Source organism: Lycorma delicatula, chromosome 5 (assembly GCF_047948215.1).
Source record: "Lycorma delicatula isolate Av1 chromosome 5, ASM4794821v1, whole genome shotgun sequence".
Classification (NCBI taxonomy): Eukaryota; Metazoa; Arthropoda; class Insecta; order Hemiptera; family Fulgoridae; genus Lycorma; species Lycorma delicatula.
This window is the reverse complement of record NC_134459.1, coordinates 49,266,663-49,282,532: the sequence shown is the minus strand read 5'-3', so window position 1 is coordinate 49,282,532 and position 15,870 is coordinate 49,266,663. Positions and strand designations below refer to the sequence as shown.

Here is a 15,870-nt window from a genome sequence, read left to right as displayed (position 1 = left end):
TTATTTTTCCCCTAATAATTTATCTGTTGACCACAACAGTCTCATTTCATTATTTAAATTCCAAGGTAAGAAAAAAGTAAAGGAAGATGGAAAAAAGATTTTTTTCTTTAAAACCGTGAAAGACAATTAATTTTTTGCATCTGTTGTTAATTATTAGTTTCGCCCAAAATTTAGGCGTTATTATACTGTTTTTTTTTTTAAATTTAAGTACTGGGTTTTTTCTCATACATATCAATTTAGTTAATACATATCAATAAACGCATATTCTTTACATATATATCACCACAATTAAATGCTACTAATCGTTGATATATCTATGGACAACCGATGGTTGGTCGCACGTAACATGCTATTAACGTATTTGAGCTTTTTATGATGTGTTTATAAGCGATAAGAAATTTGTAGAATAATTATGATATTTTTCATCAGGTTTTTTGTAATTTATTTTTAGTTTCGTTTCACCGTGATAAGAATATTTTGTTGCCATATTTATTATTAATAATATGGTAAACACGTAATCATATTGTTGACGATATAATACAATTATAGATTTAATTGTTTATTTTTAGGAATTATTTTTACATATTTTGTTATTTGTCAATATTATGTTGGGATTAATTGAAGTTTTTAGGCCATCAGATAAACTTTCACATTTGTATGACGTTTATTGGCCCGTTGATGATCAGCAAATTTCTTATGTGTTTTTTACCCATAAATTGATCGAATGATTTTTACGTGATTGTGCTTTTTGCAGTTATTAAAATATTATCTCATTAAATTCATTTATTTCATTTCCATCATCTAGTTATTGCATAATATAATTTTAATATTTCATATCTTATAAGGTTGCTAATATGAATATGATGGAGATATGATGAATATGAATGAAATATACGAGTATTTTATAGATATTACTATATTAAATAGTTTTAAATGATTTTTTAATGTTATATTAAATTTAAAATACCCATGATGTTTTTTCAAAAGAATGTTTTCCGGGAATAAGGGGCGTTTTTACCATAAAATCATATATTTAAGTGGTGTCGTTGGAATCAGTCCTGCAAGAATTCGACAGTAACAATTTAAAATCGAAATAAAACGAAAACCGCGTCTGTTTTCTCGTTATTATATTTCCGATTTTTTGCAGAAAATAAATCGACCTATGTCGTATCTAAAATTTGGAACCTAAGGGAAATTTTCAAAATATTTATTTTTCTGTGCATTCAATCACTATGTATATCTTAATCATAATCTTTCAACTATAATTATCAAGAATGTACTCCGATTACATATCTTTACATTATTCGCAGAATGGACAGAAACATTTATTCTGTAGGTTTTGAAGCTAAAAACATTTTAAAAATATCCTAGAACTAAAAGTGAACATCTTCGCTGATTCTATCCTACGAATACGTACGAAGCTGACCGGCTACGTCTATTCGCCTACGAGGTAATGAGATGAATAGACGATTCAACATATGAACCGTTTTATAAGTATGCGAATTACACGAATCGTATCCTAATCGATCTGTATTATAAAACTTGACGATGTACATTTAGCTCATTATGATGAGCTTGAAACTGAATAATTCGCTTCATAATTGGATAAAAAATTGATGGTAGCCTTATTTTATTACAGAGTCACTTTACTTTATACTTTTCATCAGTGCAGTTATATTTCATTACTCAATTTTTCATAAAAAAATAATTAAAAATAGTTAGACCCGTTTTTAATATTTTTTAGTCCAACTCGAGTTTACGCTCTTGCGAGACGTCAAAAATAAAGTATAAAAATATGCCATATTACTATTTGTACAGTTATTTCGAAAGGCTGATTTATGGCGGAACTTGTTTGATTTGCGTTAAAATCAAATTTCAAAACAGAAAAAAATTCACGTGATGAAATAATTTGTGGAAGATTTTGTCTGGATTAAGAATGAGGAACATGCGTTGTTGGTTCACCCGGTACATATATTACCAGCGAAATATTTTATAAAGGATATTCCGGGGGGGAGAGGAGGGTTGTATAAAATAGGTTTTCATATTAATTAATTTTCTTCTGTTTTTTTGGTCACAGTTATTTGTGTGTTTTAACACGACTGCCCCAAAAAGGAATGCAATATATTTAGTGTGTATGTATGTTCCACCGCAGCAGCTCAACGGCTGAACCAGATGTATCCCCGCGTTAGAATTTTTACGTTATCGGAAATGTAATAGGCTATATAAATGTGTGTGAATATATATCAGATAAATAAGTCGTCGTTTTTTAATAACCCGCATCTCAACACTTCATTCTGAACGATTGGATAACCTCGTTTCTCCTACGGGTGAAGTTGTCTTTTTTTCTCTTCAGTCATTGTACTGGTTTGATACAGCTCGCAAAGATTCCCTATCTAGTGCTAGTCGTTTCATTTCGAAATACCCCCTACATCCTACATCCTTAACAATTTGTTTTTTTATATTCCAAACGTTACCTGCCTGCACAATTTTTCCCACGTACTTGTTCCTTAAATATCAATTCGAAAATTCCAGGATGCCTTAAGATGTGGCCTATAAGTCTGTTTGTTCTTTTACTTATATTTTTCCAAATGCTTTCTAATTAATTTCGAATTTCTTCAGTCCGCTTATTAATAAAAAAAGAAGAAGAAACATACACCGCATATCACGAATCTCAATTCTTCGTCTTCCTGACTTCCTACGTCCGATGTTTCAGGCCATAACTGCATCAGAGCAAATATTTTAGATTTACAGTTTAATACCTTATTCTTTTTTGCATAAACTTTTTTTACCCAGGTTAACATTTTTATGTTTTTCATATCATAGTAGTAGTTTTAGTAGTTTTACTCTCTAAATAACTTCTAGCGTATAGACTTACCTTATTTTCAGATTTAATTTTAAAAAATTATTTCTTTTAAAATAACGAAAGTTTTTTCACAAATAAAATCTGTTCGTAGAATAATACGATTTGTTGACTCCCGTTGGTATTCCTTAAATGTTTATATATTATGAGTTGTGCTATGCTATTGTCGTTGTTAAAATAAATCTGTGGAATGTAATCCATTACAGAAACATACAGTCGGTATTTCTTTAACTCGTTCTTTAGTTACTATTTTAATATCATCTGTGAATCTTAAACAAATTAATGTTTTTTCCTATAATTTGTTATTCCACAAATCAAATTTTTCTTTCAAATGTTTTAATTACCTCCTCTATATACAAGGTGCAAAGCAAGTTGGACAGACATGCCTTGTCTCAAATTGTTTTCATATTGATGCGAACGAGTAACTTCTTATTTATTACCTTTTTATACTTTTACCCCACATCTTTACATTTTTATTTCATTGCGTAATATCATCGCGCCTTCTCAAGATATAAAAATGTTTTGAAAAAGAAAGTTATTTTTAGTGGATATAATCATAATTGTTACGAAAATTCTGTACTGATTGAAAGGTTATGTTTGTGTTCTGAATATTTTTTTATGCCTCTTAATGGAATAGTACTTGCATTTCAATTTGATATTTCTAAGTATTAGCTAAATTTTTAAACAGAGATGAATTCAGATTTTTTTATTATAATGAAATGTCTGTCACTTTCAATCAATTTTTTTTTCTAATGTAAACGTTTCTACTCATCTTGGGAAATATTTTATCTTGACAGTTGTATATAGATAATAAATAATCATTAGAATAAACCCGAATTCATCCTTTTTCTTTCGTTGCCGTTTTCAATAAATATTAATAATCAAGCAATACTAATACTTGTTCTTCGTTTCTAGATATTTTATAAAGCAGAGAAGGTTCACATTCAATACTGGACCGTTAGTTAACACCTGTGAAAAGATAAAGCGAGAATGAATGTAGTCCACTACTATAACAATGTTACCTAACCTCTCGCCGTTAATGTATTTTCTCTCTCTCTTTTTTATCTTTTTCCTCTCATAATGAAACGGTGAAAGGATATTCTCTCTGGTCATAACAACGCATACATACTTCATTCCGTTGTTGTCCGTTAGAGAACCACGCTCTCGGCAATCGTAGTCTTGTTGACTAGCTACTGTGTGGAGAGTGTCTGTGTCGTATTTAGTCCTTTCAGCGTTTGTGCAGCATTTTTCATCAATGATGTAAAACAGTACTTTTTAGTATAAGTACTTTTACTGCCAAAAATTACACTAGTCTATAAGTTTTCGTTTTCTACATAGTATTTGTATATACAATAGAACGTATGTAATATTTTTCAAGAATCATTCGTTAACTGTTGGTTTTAGCGATCTTTGTTGTGCAATGACTTCAAAGTGAGATCGGCCTGTCACGAACAGGGCGAGTGACAGTGTAGTTTTTGGTCAGGGCGTAACGGTTCTTAGCCAAGCGCGGGAAATGGTTTGCAGTGTGAGAGATTTTGAGAATGAATCAAAAAGTATTTTAGAAGTGAATGAACCTTCAATTCCTTTTCAAAAAGTTAGAGAAAGTATCGCTGCTGCTGCTCTTAAAATTAATAAGAATACAGTTTCCAATATTACTAAAGAGAAATATTTAATCTGCAGAAAGATTCCAAATTATCAACACCGAGCAAACAATGTCAGTAATTGATTTAGATACGTTTGCAACAGATGCAATTCTCCGACACATTTACAGCTAATGCTCGAAGAAAGAATATCCAAGAACTAGGAAGTTATCAGTTTCTCTTCGAGAGGCTGAGTAATTTTACGGAAAATATTCGTCTTTACGAAAAGTATTGCGTAATATCGGTTTCGTGTACCAACAAATTAATAGCTGGAAAATTTTACTTGAAAGAGGAGATATTGTCCCTCACTGTAGTATTTTTCTGAAGCAGTTGAGAACTTAATTTTAATGAAATTGTTGGTTAGACGAAACTCGGGTTAATGCTAACCATTCAAACCCAAAAGCATGGACTGATGAAACTCTTGACGGTATTATGCCTGCACTTACTGGTCGAGGTGGAAGATTGTCTTTCATGCCGGTACAGTTGACGGGCGTTTGAATGAAGCAGTATTAATGTTAAAAGAAAACGAACGACTACTTCGTTCGTTTCGAACGAAGAAGATGAATAATATTCGAGAAGATGAATAATGAGACATTCCTAAAACGGTTCAAAGAAACCCTTTTGAAAAAGATTAAACCGAGTAATATCATAGTAATGGATAATGCTTCGTATAACTCGGTTCAATTGAATAAAACACCAACTAACGCTAATCGGAAACATGAGTTGATCGATTGGCTAGTTTCACGTGGAGTCAATGCAGACCATTCAATGACCAAAGGCCAACTTCTGGAAATTATTCAGGAAAGAAACCTTCAAGACCTACCTATGTAAAACCAAAGAAGCAAAATTTGGCCACAAAATCATCCGATTACCTTCCTATCATTGTCACTTCAATGCTATTTAAATTGTGGAGTCGCGTCAAAAAAATATGTAAAAAATAATAAAACGCTTACAATGACTGAACTAGAAGAGTTTATACATTGCAAGGAATGGATAGTGTAACCCCTCAAGACAGGAGAAAAGCGATGCAGCATGTTAGAGGAGTTGTATATGAAGCCATAGAACGAGAAATTCTCTTGCAGACATAGACAATTTAATAATAAATTTAAAAGAATCATCTGGTTCATCTTCCAGTTCCGATAGCGGTTCTGAAGATGGCGAAATGGACGGAATTCAACCACTTTCTGATGAATAACGCCATATTATTTGTTTATAATTATTTTTATTTTATGGTAATTGTTTTCCCCAATTTAAATAATATATTGTAGTGATTATTATAATATTAATAACTGTTGTAAATTGTTAGTGAAAAGTAAAATAAATACATTGTAACGTACTGTAAATAATTATAAAAATTACAACAGGCCTACAATAAAAAAAATACCAAAAAAATTTAATTAAAACTGTTAATTCGGGAAACGGCTTTCACTTAACTTTAATAAAAAAGAATTTCTAGGTCAAAAGCAGCGTGGGAATTAGAGAGACGAGTAAGGTAATGAGAAAGAGATCATACGTTTGGCAACATTCGGCACTTGCTTTCCTTCCGAGAGCCGCATGTGGCTACGATACATTAACCCCTAGAACCTAACTCTCAATAATATCAGTACAGGATGATTCCTCTTGTATACAGAGGATCATATCCCCTTCCATCTTTAATTTATGGTTTATTTTTTATCATTATAGTTGTACCCGTTTAACCCAGCCTGTTGGCACGTATTCATTTTACAAATTTTAAACGGTTTCTGTCAGATTTGTAACAACAACCCTTGATTTGAAATCCTATGATTTTCATTAGCTATCGAGAAATCTATGTTAAAATATTGAACGACAAAATTGTTCGTGATAGGTGTTGTTTAATATCCCGGATAGGATTTCAGAAAGAATGTGCGAAAAATAAGTCGGTTCGTCGATTAGAATACCTAAAAAGTGGTTTGTCAAAAGTCAGAAATACATCGTATATATTTCTGACTCTCGAAGTTCTTCTTTCACGCACGATGCATGTTACGCGACTCAGTCAAAACCAAAATTTAGTTTTTTGTCTCGATTTAAAATTTCCTGGATTTCTTTTGCCAATAGTAACATTTCTCCATTATTTAGGTCCGAATCTTTTTCATACGTTGAACGTTACCTTATTTCCCTTAATATTCTACTACCTTGATTACAGGGTATAACTAAAGGGAATAACCGACATTAATGTCATCGTCCGTTCTCGTTTACTCTTGATTGTTGACGTTCCGTCTCCGGTCCAGAGAATGCATTCTAATTCCGATTTTAAAAACTCTCACCTCTTCATCCTGCAAAACATCCCTATGAGGATTTAATTACCTCCGAGTTTCATTCCTGAACAAGCAACTCTGTACGGACTGGTAAACGACTAATTTGTTCTATAGATTGGTTTTATTTGACCGTGCTGGTTTTCGGCCATCGCTTTAATTTTGCCCTTATAAAATTGTAATATTGTAATCTCCTGCTGCATCGTGTGACTCAAAGAAAGAAAAATGTTGCTTTGTGTTTTTATCATCAGTTATAAAAAAATTTGTCATCTACATATTCGTAGTGAGTTTCGATATTGTGTTTCTCCTCCCCTCTTTTGTGACGAAAATAAAATTGTCTAACTTTCTTTTCCATTTTTTCAAAACATCGTTTAGATATAAATGAAACAGAGTAGGGAAGAAGCTACTACCTTTTTGAAATCTTATATTAACCTACTCCAAATCTTTTTCAGTTTCCAGCTAAATAATTTTTGTATTAGTATAATTACTACTAATACATATAACATTTGTATTAGTATATCCATATGTTTAGGTATAGCTGATTCCACATTTTAGTTGATCTACCCTTCTATACCTTTTTGAGCGGATTAACGTAAAAGAAATAATAACCGTATCATTTTGTTTCTCAATCTGCTGTTTTCAAAACAGACATTATCTGAACGTGATTTGCCTTCCTAAAACCCAACTTTTCTTCCATTATAATCAATTCGGTCGTAATCTGTTGGTTATTATTTTTTTGTAAGCCGTATTTAAAAGGGGATTAAAATATACAGTTAAATGGTCAAGTTATTTTTAAAGAAAACAAATTATAAATTTATGTTTATTATCTTTATTTTCCTCTCGTACAGTCAAGAGTAGCTGTTTATGAGAAGTATTTTTAATTTTATGGAACTTTTAGTTTCCATTCTAATACGTAAGTTCACGCGTTTTTCATAGAAAAACTTCATAGAGGCGTTATTACGAGGATAATTTATACTTGGCAGAAGCCCGATTATAGTTTGGTTAATAGAAACTGAAGTTAATTTTGTGGTCGTTTTCTTTAATTATTATTATATTTTTTTTTTTATTGAATTGTTTTTGAAATGACTATTATCGTGTATTTTTTAAAAATTTATTTAAAATTCATCAGAAACAATTAGGAAATTTATTTTTGTTTATTATTATTTGTGTAGCGATATTCGGTTTTATTGTCGTCCTGAGTTGATTTGACGCCAGCTTTTTATCGATCTACTGCAGCGATTCTGTAGAGAACGTTTTCTAACGCCTGCAACTCCCCCGGTTAATCCCTTTTGACTAAAGAGAACACGCACTTACATTATACTTAAAGTAGTATCTTTTTTAACTTTTGTTTTGTTCTGTGCCTTTTTTAATTCCGTGTAATGCGCTTATAAAATAGATACTCGTCTGTTTTTATTTTTATCTTTTTTCATCCTATAAGTTTTTATCTTCTGCCGTTTTTTCTCCTTTTAATCTTAAAAATTTAGGTTTTTCATTTTTTATAATTTTTACTTTTTGTAAACTATATAGTATTATTTCCAGATTTCTTATCATATGATAATGTCTTATCATAATTTTTATGTAGGTCACGTCAGGATTAGATAGATCATATCTAGATCATGTGTTGCTCCACTGATGAAAAAAGAAACTGTCCCAGCATTTGCCTAGATAATTAAGGGAAAGTGTAAAAACCTTGATCAGAACAGCATTACAGAATACGTAATTAATTATAAATAAAAAATAAATTTGATTAAAAAACTACATTATTTATTTAAAATACAAACACGTGAAATTGTGTTAAGCAAATGAAAATATAAAAAAATAACTAGAAAACGATTTGCAATTCAGAAGGCGGTAATGAAAATTATTACAACTCATTTTAATGTACATATTGAATGGGTAGCAGAAAATTTTGTTTTTTCGACTGAAAATTTTTAATCTTTTAATGCTGTCATCAACAATAAACTTCGGTTAGTTAAGAACATTGTCACCATGGAGCTCCTCATACACGATTAACGGTCGAGAGGAGTTTATTATTTTCCGTTTGCGAATAGGGTACACCGAACTTACTCATGGACACCTCATGAATCAGACCGATGCACCCGCTGCGACTGTCAACTAACGGTTCACCACATCCTTTTGTGGATTGTACCTGTTATGTGGCATTGCGTCGCAAGTTTAAACTTTGCGCTAACATCCGAAATATCTTGGGGAACATGAGACGATGTTATCGAATGTCTTAACGATTTCTTAAGGCATTTGTATTCAAATATTTGATTATTAGTATAATGTTTTTCGTCTATTTACGCCAGATGGTAATTTTGTTGTTTTAAATTACATTTTTAATGTTGTATTCCATTGTGTTTTTATTCCATCTTTAGTTTACGATATTGGCGGTTCATATCTGAACATAGGCGTTTCGCAATATCTTAAGTTAAATAAAAATTGTTAATATTTAATTGTTTACTATATGAATATTGTGTCCGGGCGCTGATGATGACACTTTGTTGTGCGCCCAGGTAAAAAAGAAAACAAAAGATCTTTTAATAATTGTATTTTAAATAAATTTGTGGAACGATTTCTTAAACGGTTGGATAATTTATTAAATATGATAAGGAAAACATAATTAGGCCCATTCTCGTTAGGTGAAGTATTTTGTTGAGTTACACGGTAACAGTAACGGTTGTCTGATTTGATATGATGAGGATATTGTTATTTTTTAAGAACGAGTAACTATTCATTGCAGTAAAGATTGCACATTCATTAATAGAAACGCCCAAGATAAGTTAAAATATCGGGATAAAAAAAGTTTTGATAATGTATGCCTAATTTTTAAAAGAAATGAATTTCTTTACGGTTTCTATTATTTATCAATAAATTCATATTTTTTTATAAAAAATATCTTGTATTTTTTCAAGTAAATATTTTACGATTTCCGCTCGAAAATTCTGCTTATGCAATTAGTTATGGTTAATTTTCAAGGTTTTTTTTCTATTACACGTTGTATAATTATGTACGTAATTAGTGTTATAAGTATATTTAATCGCTGTATTTATGCTACTGCAAATAACTTAAGGTTAGTCTCCTGTTTGCACATACGCTTACAACGTATGATTTATATTTTTCTTGGTGTAAAAATTAAAGTATTTGCAGATAAAAGTCTTATTTATAATAAGTTATGCATGCGATTAAAAATTGATTTATGACCATTGTTTATGAATTTTTAATTAATACATTTTCCACATTTAGGATGATATATATGATTATAAAACATTTTAACCGATAATTTGTAACGCATTTTACATAATCGTGTATTTGCTAACACATAATGTTTTTATTAGACGTCACTTCGAATGAAGCTGTTATCTTCATATAAACCATTAAGTAAAATTAAGTTATCTAACTTATCCTCAGTTTGAAATATGAGTTTTACGTACGATATATGTTTTTTTCATCTCAAAGTTTTCAGAACCGTATTCCATTTTCTAGAAGTCTCAGTTACTAAATTAAGCCCCGTGTAACTTGGCGGATAACTGCCTTGGTTTCTGTCGTCAAAAAAAATTGTATTCCGTTAAACTCATCTATCTTTTTTCTGCGTAAAATCTATAAAACAACACTTGCGTGTTGTTTTCTGTTTCCTCTTTATTGACGTAAAATTAGGAGAGAAAAAACACAATTTTTAGTAGATTTTCGAAAATTTTAAATTTAGAGAGATAAAAAAATTAATCTTCGATGATAAAGATTTGATTCTCAAGTATGTTTTTCATCTAATTCTTTTTATCATTCTATGCTACTACTAGTTCAATCAAACGTTTTTTTTTAAATGGCCTATGACAGTTTATTTTTCTCAAAAGAAACGCATTCAGGATCCGAGAGGAGTTTTGCGATAAATTTCGTATCGTTGAAATCGTCAGTGCAACACAAATTCGATTAAAATGATTTGAAATCAAAATAAAATAATGGAGACGCTTGATGGACGTAGATTTGAAATTTTTTTATGAGATAAAAAGAGGTGCGTGGAACGGTAGTTTAGTTTTAAGTACAGCATGGCTTGCATGTATTATGTAACTCTCTCTTTTTTTTGTTTATCCTCCTGAACCACCGCAAGGTATTTCTTCAGAGGATGATATGTATGAATATAAGTGAAGTGTAGTCTTGTACAGTCTCAGGTCGACCATTCCTGCGGTGTGTGGTTAATTAAAACCCAACCACCAAAGAACACCGGTATCCACGCTCTAGTATTCAAATCCGCGTAAAAATAGAATAATAATCTAATTCTACACTTTATCACATTCAAGATTATGGTACACGGTTTTTAAGCATATTGTGCTTAAAACCCGTATTCGGTTTAATCGAATAAATAATGAAATGACAATACAGATAATATTTTTTATTATAACTTAATAAAATGTCCGCTTAAAAACACTACAGTCCAACGGTGCTTAATTAAAATTTCTATGTACACAGATACAAATGCATAATTAGTTTTTACTAATTACCTTCTCTTTCGCCCTTCTAGCGTGTTTTTGGACAGATTTAACAATCGGAGAGCCCTTGCTTTCCGCCATCTTCTGAAAAACTACTAAACCGCTTTCATATTCCTTCCACCGACTAAACTAGAAACGCGAACTAAAAAAAAACTACCTTCCACTAGCACGCCAGGGTCGACAGTGCTGTCTCTCCCTCGCAGCCTCGCGTACAGCTTCCTTTATGCGCATGCGCACAACAGCCAAACACCACGCCGCTGGAATAGTGTAGCGCACAGTGCCATACAGATTTTTGTATCTTTTTCTTAAACGGGGGGATGACTACTTACATTAAGCTTAAGGATTATATATTGTACAAGTATAAAGAAAGAATTAAAGAAGAAAGGGCTCATTATATTAAATGTTATGGATAATATGATGTGGTTTTAGGGGATGCTGCAGTTCCACAGTGCCTGTACGCGAGCCGCTAGTGCTCGATGCTATTCTCGGTTACAATTCTGTTTTTGCATCTGACGATCTTTGCATGTAACAAGCTACAAGTACATTCATTGCATGAAAAGAGACACAGCCGCGTACTGGCATCGAATCTACCAAGCTGCGTTATGTAACTGGAGATTTTTCTAATATCTTATCAATCTGTTATTAAACGTAGAAAGGAGTCGTCATTGATTAAAATTAAGAAAAAGTATCATATACAAAACTTTATGATGAAGTTTAATTTGCTTTATTTCCTTCTCTGTGAATTTTTTTATTAAAATGCCTCCGTAGTTGGTAAATCACAAAAAGAAGCTATTTTTGAAACAGGGATGGTCTTATTTAAATTAAATTGGTGACCTCCGTGGTGGAACGGAAATTTCTTTATTTTTTCCGGAAGGTTCTCCCTTTGATTTCCAGTTAGGCTTTGCGTTTTTCATGCAGTATAATTATTTCATTTTCAGTCCCATCCACAAACCTTTAGCTTATGTGATAAATTAATCATCTTACCAAAAAAAATTGTTTTAAGTTTTCCGACAAAAGATGTTTAAAATATATTTTAAAAAGTTTTATCCATTGAAAATTAACTCAAAAAATGATCCTTAACGGATATATAAAAGAATTGCGTTGATAGATCGGAACGTCTTATTTAACAAAATGGTACCCGATTTAAGATTTAAAAAAAATGTTTATAGTGTAATTAGAAATTTTATTCATTATAATTTATGTACATCCTCTGTTTGTAAATTATAATAGACGTTTCCTCTCTAATAGACGCTGATCACGCCGTGCATAGTTTATAAAAATGTTTTCTAAAACGGTTTAAGAAATTTTTCTTTTTTTTTCAATTTGAGGTTTAATTTTGATCTGTTTGTACAATAGGTTCGACCGTTCCTGCCTAGACATCCTGACATAATTACAAAGAAAAATCGATGTAACGGGCTAATATCAATTTAAAATTTGCTTTTGAAGCCGTTCTACGACAAAACTAAAGATATTTTTATCTTTTTCTATATTTACTATATCTTTCATATACCTTTACACACCTTTTTTAAATCTCTATTAACCCATACTGTTTTATTAACATTAGGATATATTTATTGTTAATTTACTTTTTGTCTGTTACAAATTACTGAATTACAAATTTTCAAGGCTCGGTTTCCTGCGTATAGTAGATCTCTGCTTATTCTAGAACCTTCTTTCTTTTTCCTGTTTAGCCTCCGGTAATTACCGTTCAGATAATACTTCAGAGAATGATAAGTATGAGTGTAAATGAAATGTAGTCTTGCACAGGCTTAGTTCGACCATTCCTGAGGTTTGTGATTCATTGAAAACCCAACCGCCAAAGAACACCGGTATCCACGATCTAGTATTCAAATCCGTGTAAAAATAACGGACTTTACTAGGACTTGAACGTTGGAGCTCTCGACTTCCAAATCAACTGATTTGGGTAGGCGCGTTCACTACTAGACCAACCCGGTAGGTTTATGCTAGAACCTTTATTATCGATATTTCACCTACTTTTGGTGATAACATGAGTAATAATAATGAAAAACATCTCACAACGTGGTATAAACCTAATGGTTGTATTTACTATAAATAAATAAATATCATGAGCCTTATCCTTATCCTTATCCTTTGCAGATTAATATATAAACACGATTTCAATGTTACACAACCATATAGATGCTTGATCTACAAAAGACTGTTTCACGAGACCCCACTTAAAGAGTGCTTCAAAGTCTTCTTTGATGGTGGATGATCACTCAGCCTACAACTCATCGAAAGATAAACGATTTTTTTTACCGTCTCTGGAACTGCACATTGTCGATAACGATTTTTTTTTGACAGGCTAATTGTTTTTCAATATATTGGTTTTCCTCTGAATACGAAAAAGCCATTCTAAGTAAATTTAATGCGTCTTATTTTTTAGAAAACCTTCGCTCGTTCCTAGAATCATGTGGAATGTACAGATATTTTAGTACTCGGCTTATTTCAGGACCCGATTTGATAAACGAAAATCCTAAAGAAAATTCATCTTAAACTTAATTTGCGGCAGTCGTGCAGCTATTTCAAATAAAACATTATTCAGTCAGCGGCTAAAAAATTTGGTTATTCGCAAAATGATAAATTTATTCTTGCTAAGAGACGTTTTCTTAGTACTGATAAGTGTATTTTGCAGTTTTTTAAATGCTCCTTTCTTTCGATTATTGAGTATTATTTACAAGTAAAATCTTTTTAAAAGTTGCTGAATACGCGCACGAAGAACGATAGTCAAAATCGGAAAAGTTATTACTGAGATTTAAGCAAATTCAGGATAAATAAGTACACATACAAAATTGCATTGTTGAATTTTATACATCATTTTTACCGTTTTTCAACATTGGAAGTTAGATTTACATGAAAACTATGTGGAATTGATAAAGATAGATCGTACGTAGGCTTACTGATTTAATTATGATCGTTCGTGTATGTGGATTTTTAATAGATAAATGATTATTTGCGATTAATATTCACTACATTTATGATGTTTATGTCGGTATAGTATTCGTATGGAAATACGATACGGTACACGATGAATTAAGTAATAAATATGTTTAGTTAATATTGTGTACCACTCACTTTATTAATAGTAATTAATGTTTTATTTATTTATAGCTTGTATTTATTTTACTTAATAATGATGTATGAGGTGTCCCTTATGTCTTCATTTTCATTGTTCTACATATTTTTCACTACTTATACGTATATGTGGTCATTGATGGAGGATAATGAGAGAGTTTTAACGTTTCAGAGTTAGTTTTTTCCGTTAAGAGTACTTGAAGCATATTTTATATGTATATCGGTAACCTTTAAAAAACTTTTCAACAGTTAAACATAGAAAAATGGAATTTAGCAGTTGTTCTTACCTCTAAACGATATTTTTTTTCAGTATAAGACCATCACACCTCAGGCCCTCAGGGGGCAACTCATATATTTAAAAAAGGTAAAGGTGTGGCATATCATTTTAAGGGTCATTAAACATAAAAATTAACGTAAAAAAACATCGAATTAAGTCCAATTAGGCCATTTATGTTTTTCGCAGTTAGCTTCAAAGGCGGGCTGAGTATATCCCAAGTAGTGGCCTTTCAGTGTTGAACAATTATTTAACCTTCTCCCATCACAATGATCCGCGCTTGATTAGCGCTCCGAAAAAATATGTTGGTATCTGATTACCTCCCTTCATAGTCTTATGAAATAATTTTCAAAAAATTACATTATATTATAGAGATTTAACAGATTCTGACGAAAAAACCCGTTAAGATTGGATATTTTTTATGCCTGTAACAACAAAATTGAAACGTACAAAAATTACGATAATTTAATTGGAGTTTTTTCCGCATTTCTACCGCGTTTTTTATTATTGAAATTTTTCTTTTTTTGCTTTGTGTTTATGAAACATAGTTTGCTGATTTTAAAAATAATACTTTCAAGCAAATATGATGAAAAACCCGTGTCATAAATCACAGATTAGTAACATATGTTAGTATAAGTGAAAGTAGATCATAATTTATTATATGTTCAATACATCGATATGTTGCTACTAAGATAAGCTATTTTTGTAAATATAAATAAATCCATAATCGTCACAGCAATTATAATATACAAGTCACACGCACAAGCACATTTCTGAGAGAAAAAATGGTCATATTCTTTCTAGTCTGAATAAAACATTTTACATCGTATAAACGTCGTTCAAATTGTGTAATAAAACTGATTGATTCCTTTGTGAATATAAACAAAATAACTGACTTAGATGCCATATAAAATGATTTTGTAACAGCGTTTTAAAACTGACACCGTACATGACCAGTTCCAAGATTAAATGATCTGAAAAGGTTAAGAGATAATATAGACCATTATTTGATACTACTAATGAAAAACGCTAAATGGCCGCCATTTTTTGTTAGGCTTGTCGTAACCTGATGTATTTTACGCCAAAACTTTTTTTTTCAATGTTCTTTAAAATTACCTATCCCAATCCGTACCTTTTCATTTAAAATCATTGAGTTATCCTCCATTAGGACGTAGGTATATTCTATGTTTAAATGTTGAAAATTATTTAAGGTTTGCTGTACTTTATGAACAATGTGTATATA

At 31.2% G+C, this 15,870-nt stretch overlaps 2 protein-coding genes across 3 annotated transcripts in view; one reads left to right on the top strand and one right to left on the bottom strand.

Moving 5' to 3' along the window:
* mms4 (Methyl methanesulfonate sensitivity 4) overlaps window positions 1–11,353 on the bottom strand; it is a 74,981-nt gene extending 63,628 nt beyond the window's left edge. Inside the window, exon 1 of the mRNA XM_075366066.1 lies at window positions 11,270–11,353. Within this exon, the coding sequence (XP_075222181.1) occupies window positions 11,270–11,338 (69 nt within the window). The 5' untranslated portion in view covers window positions 11,339–11,353. The remainder of the gene's footprint in view (window positions 1–11,269) is intronic.
* Window positions 1–15,870, top strand: part of Nt5b (5' nucleotidase B) — a 162,157-nt gene that overhangs the window by 35,411 nt on the left and 110,876 nt on the right. The window lies entirely within an intron of this gene.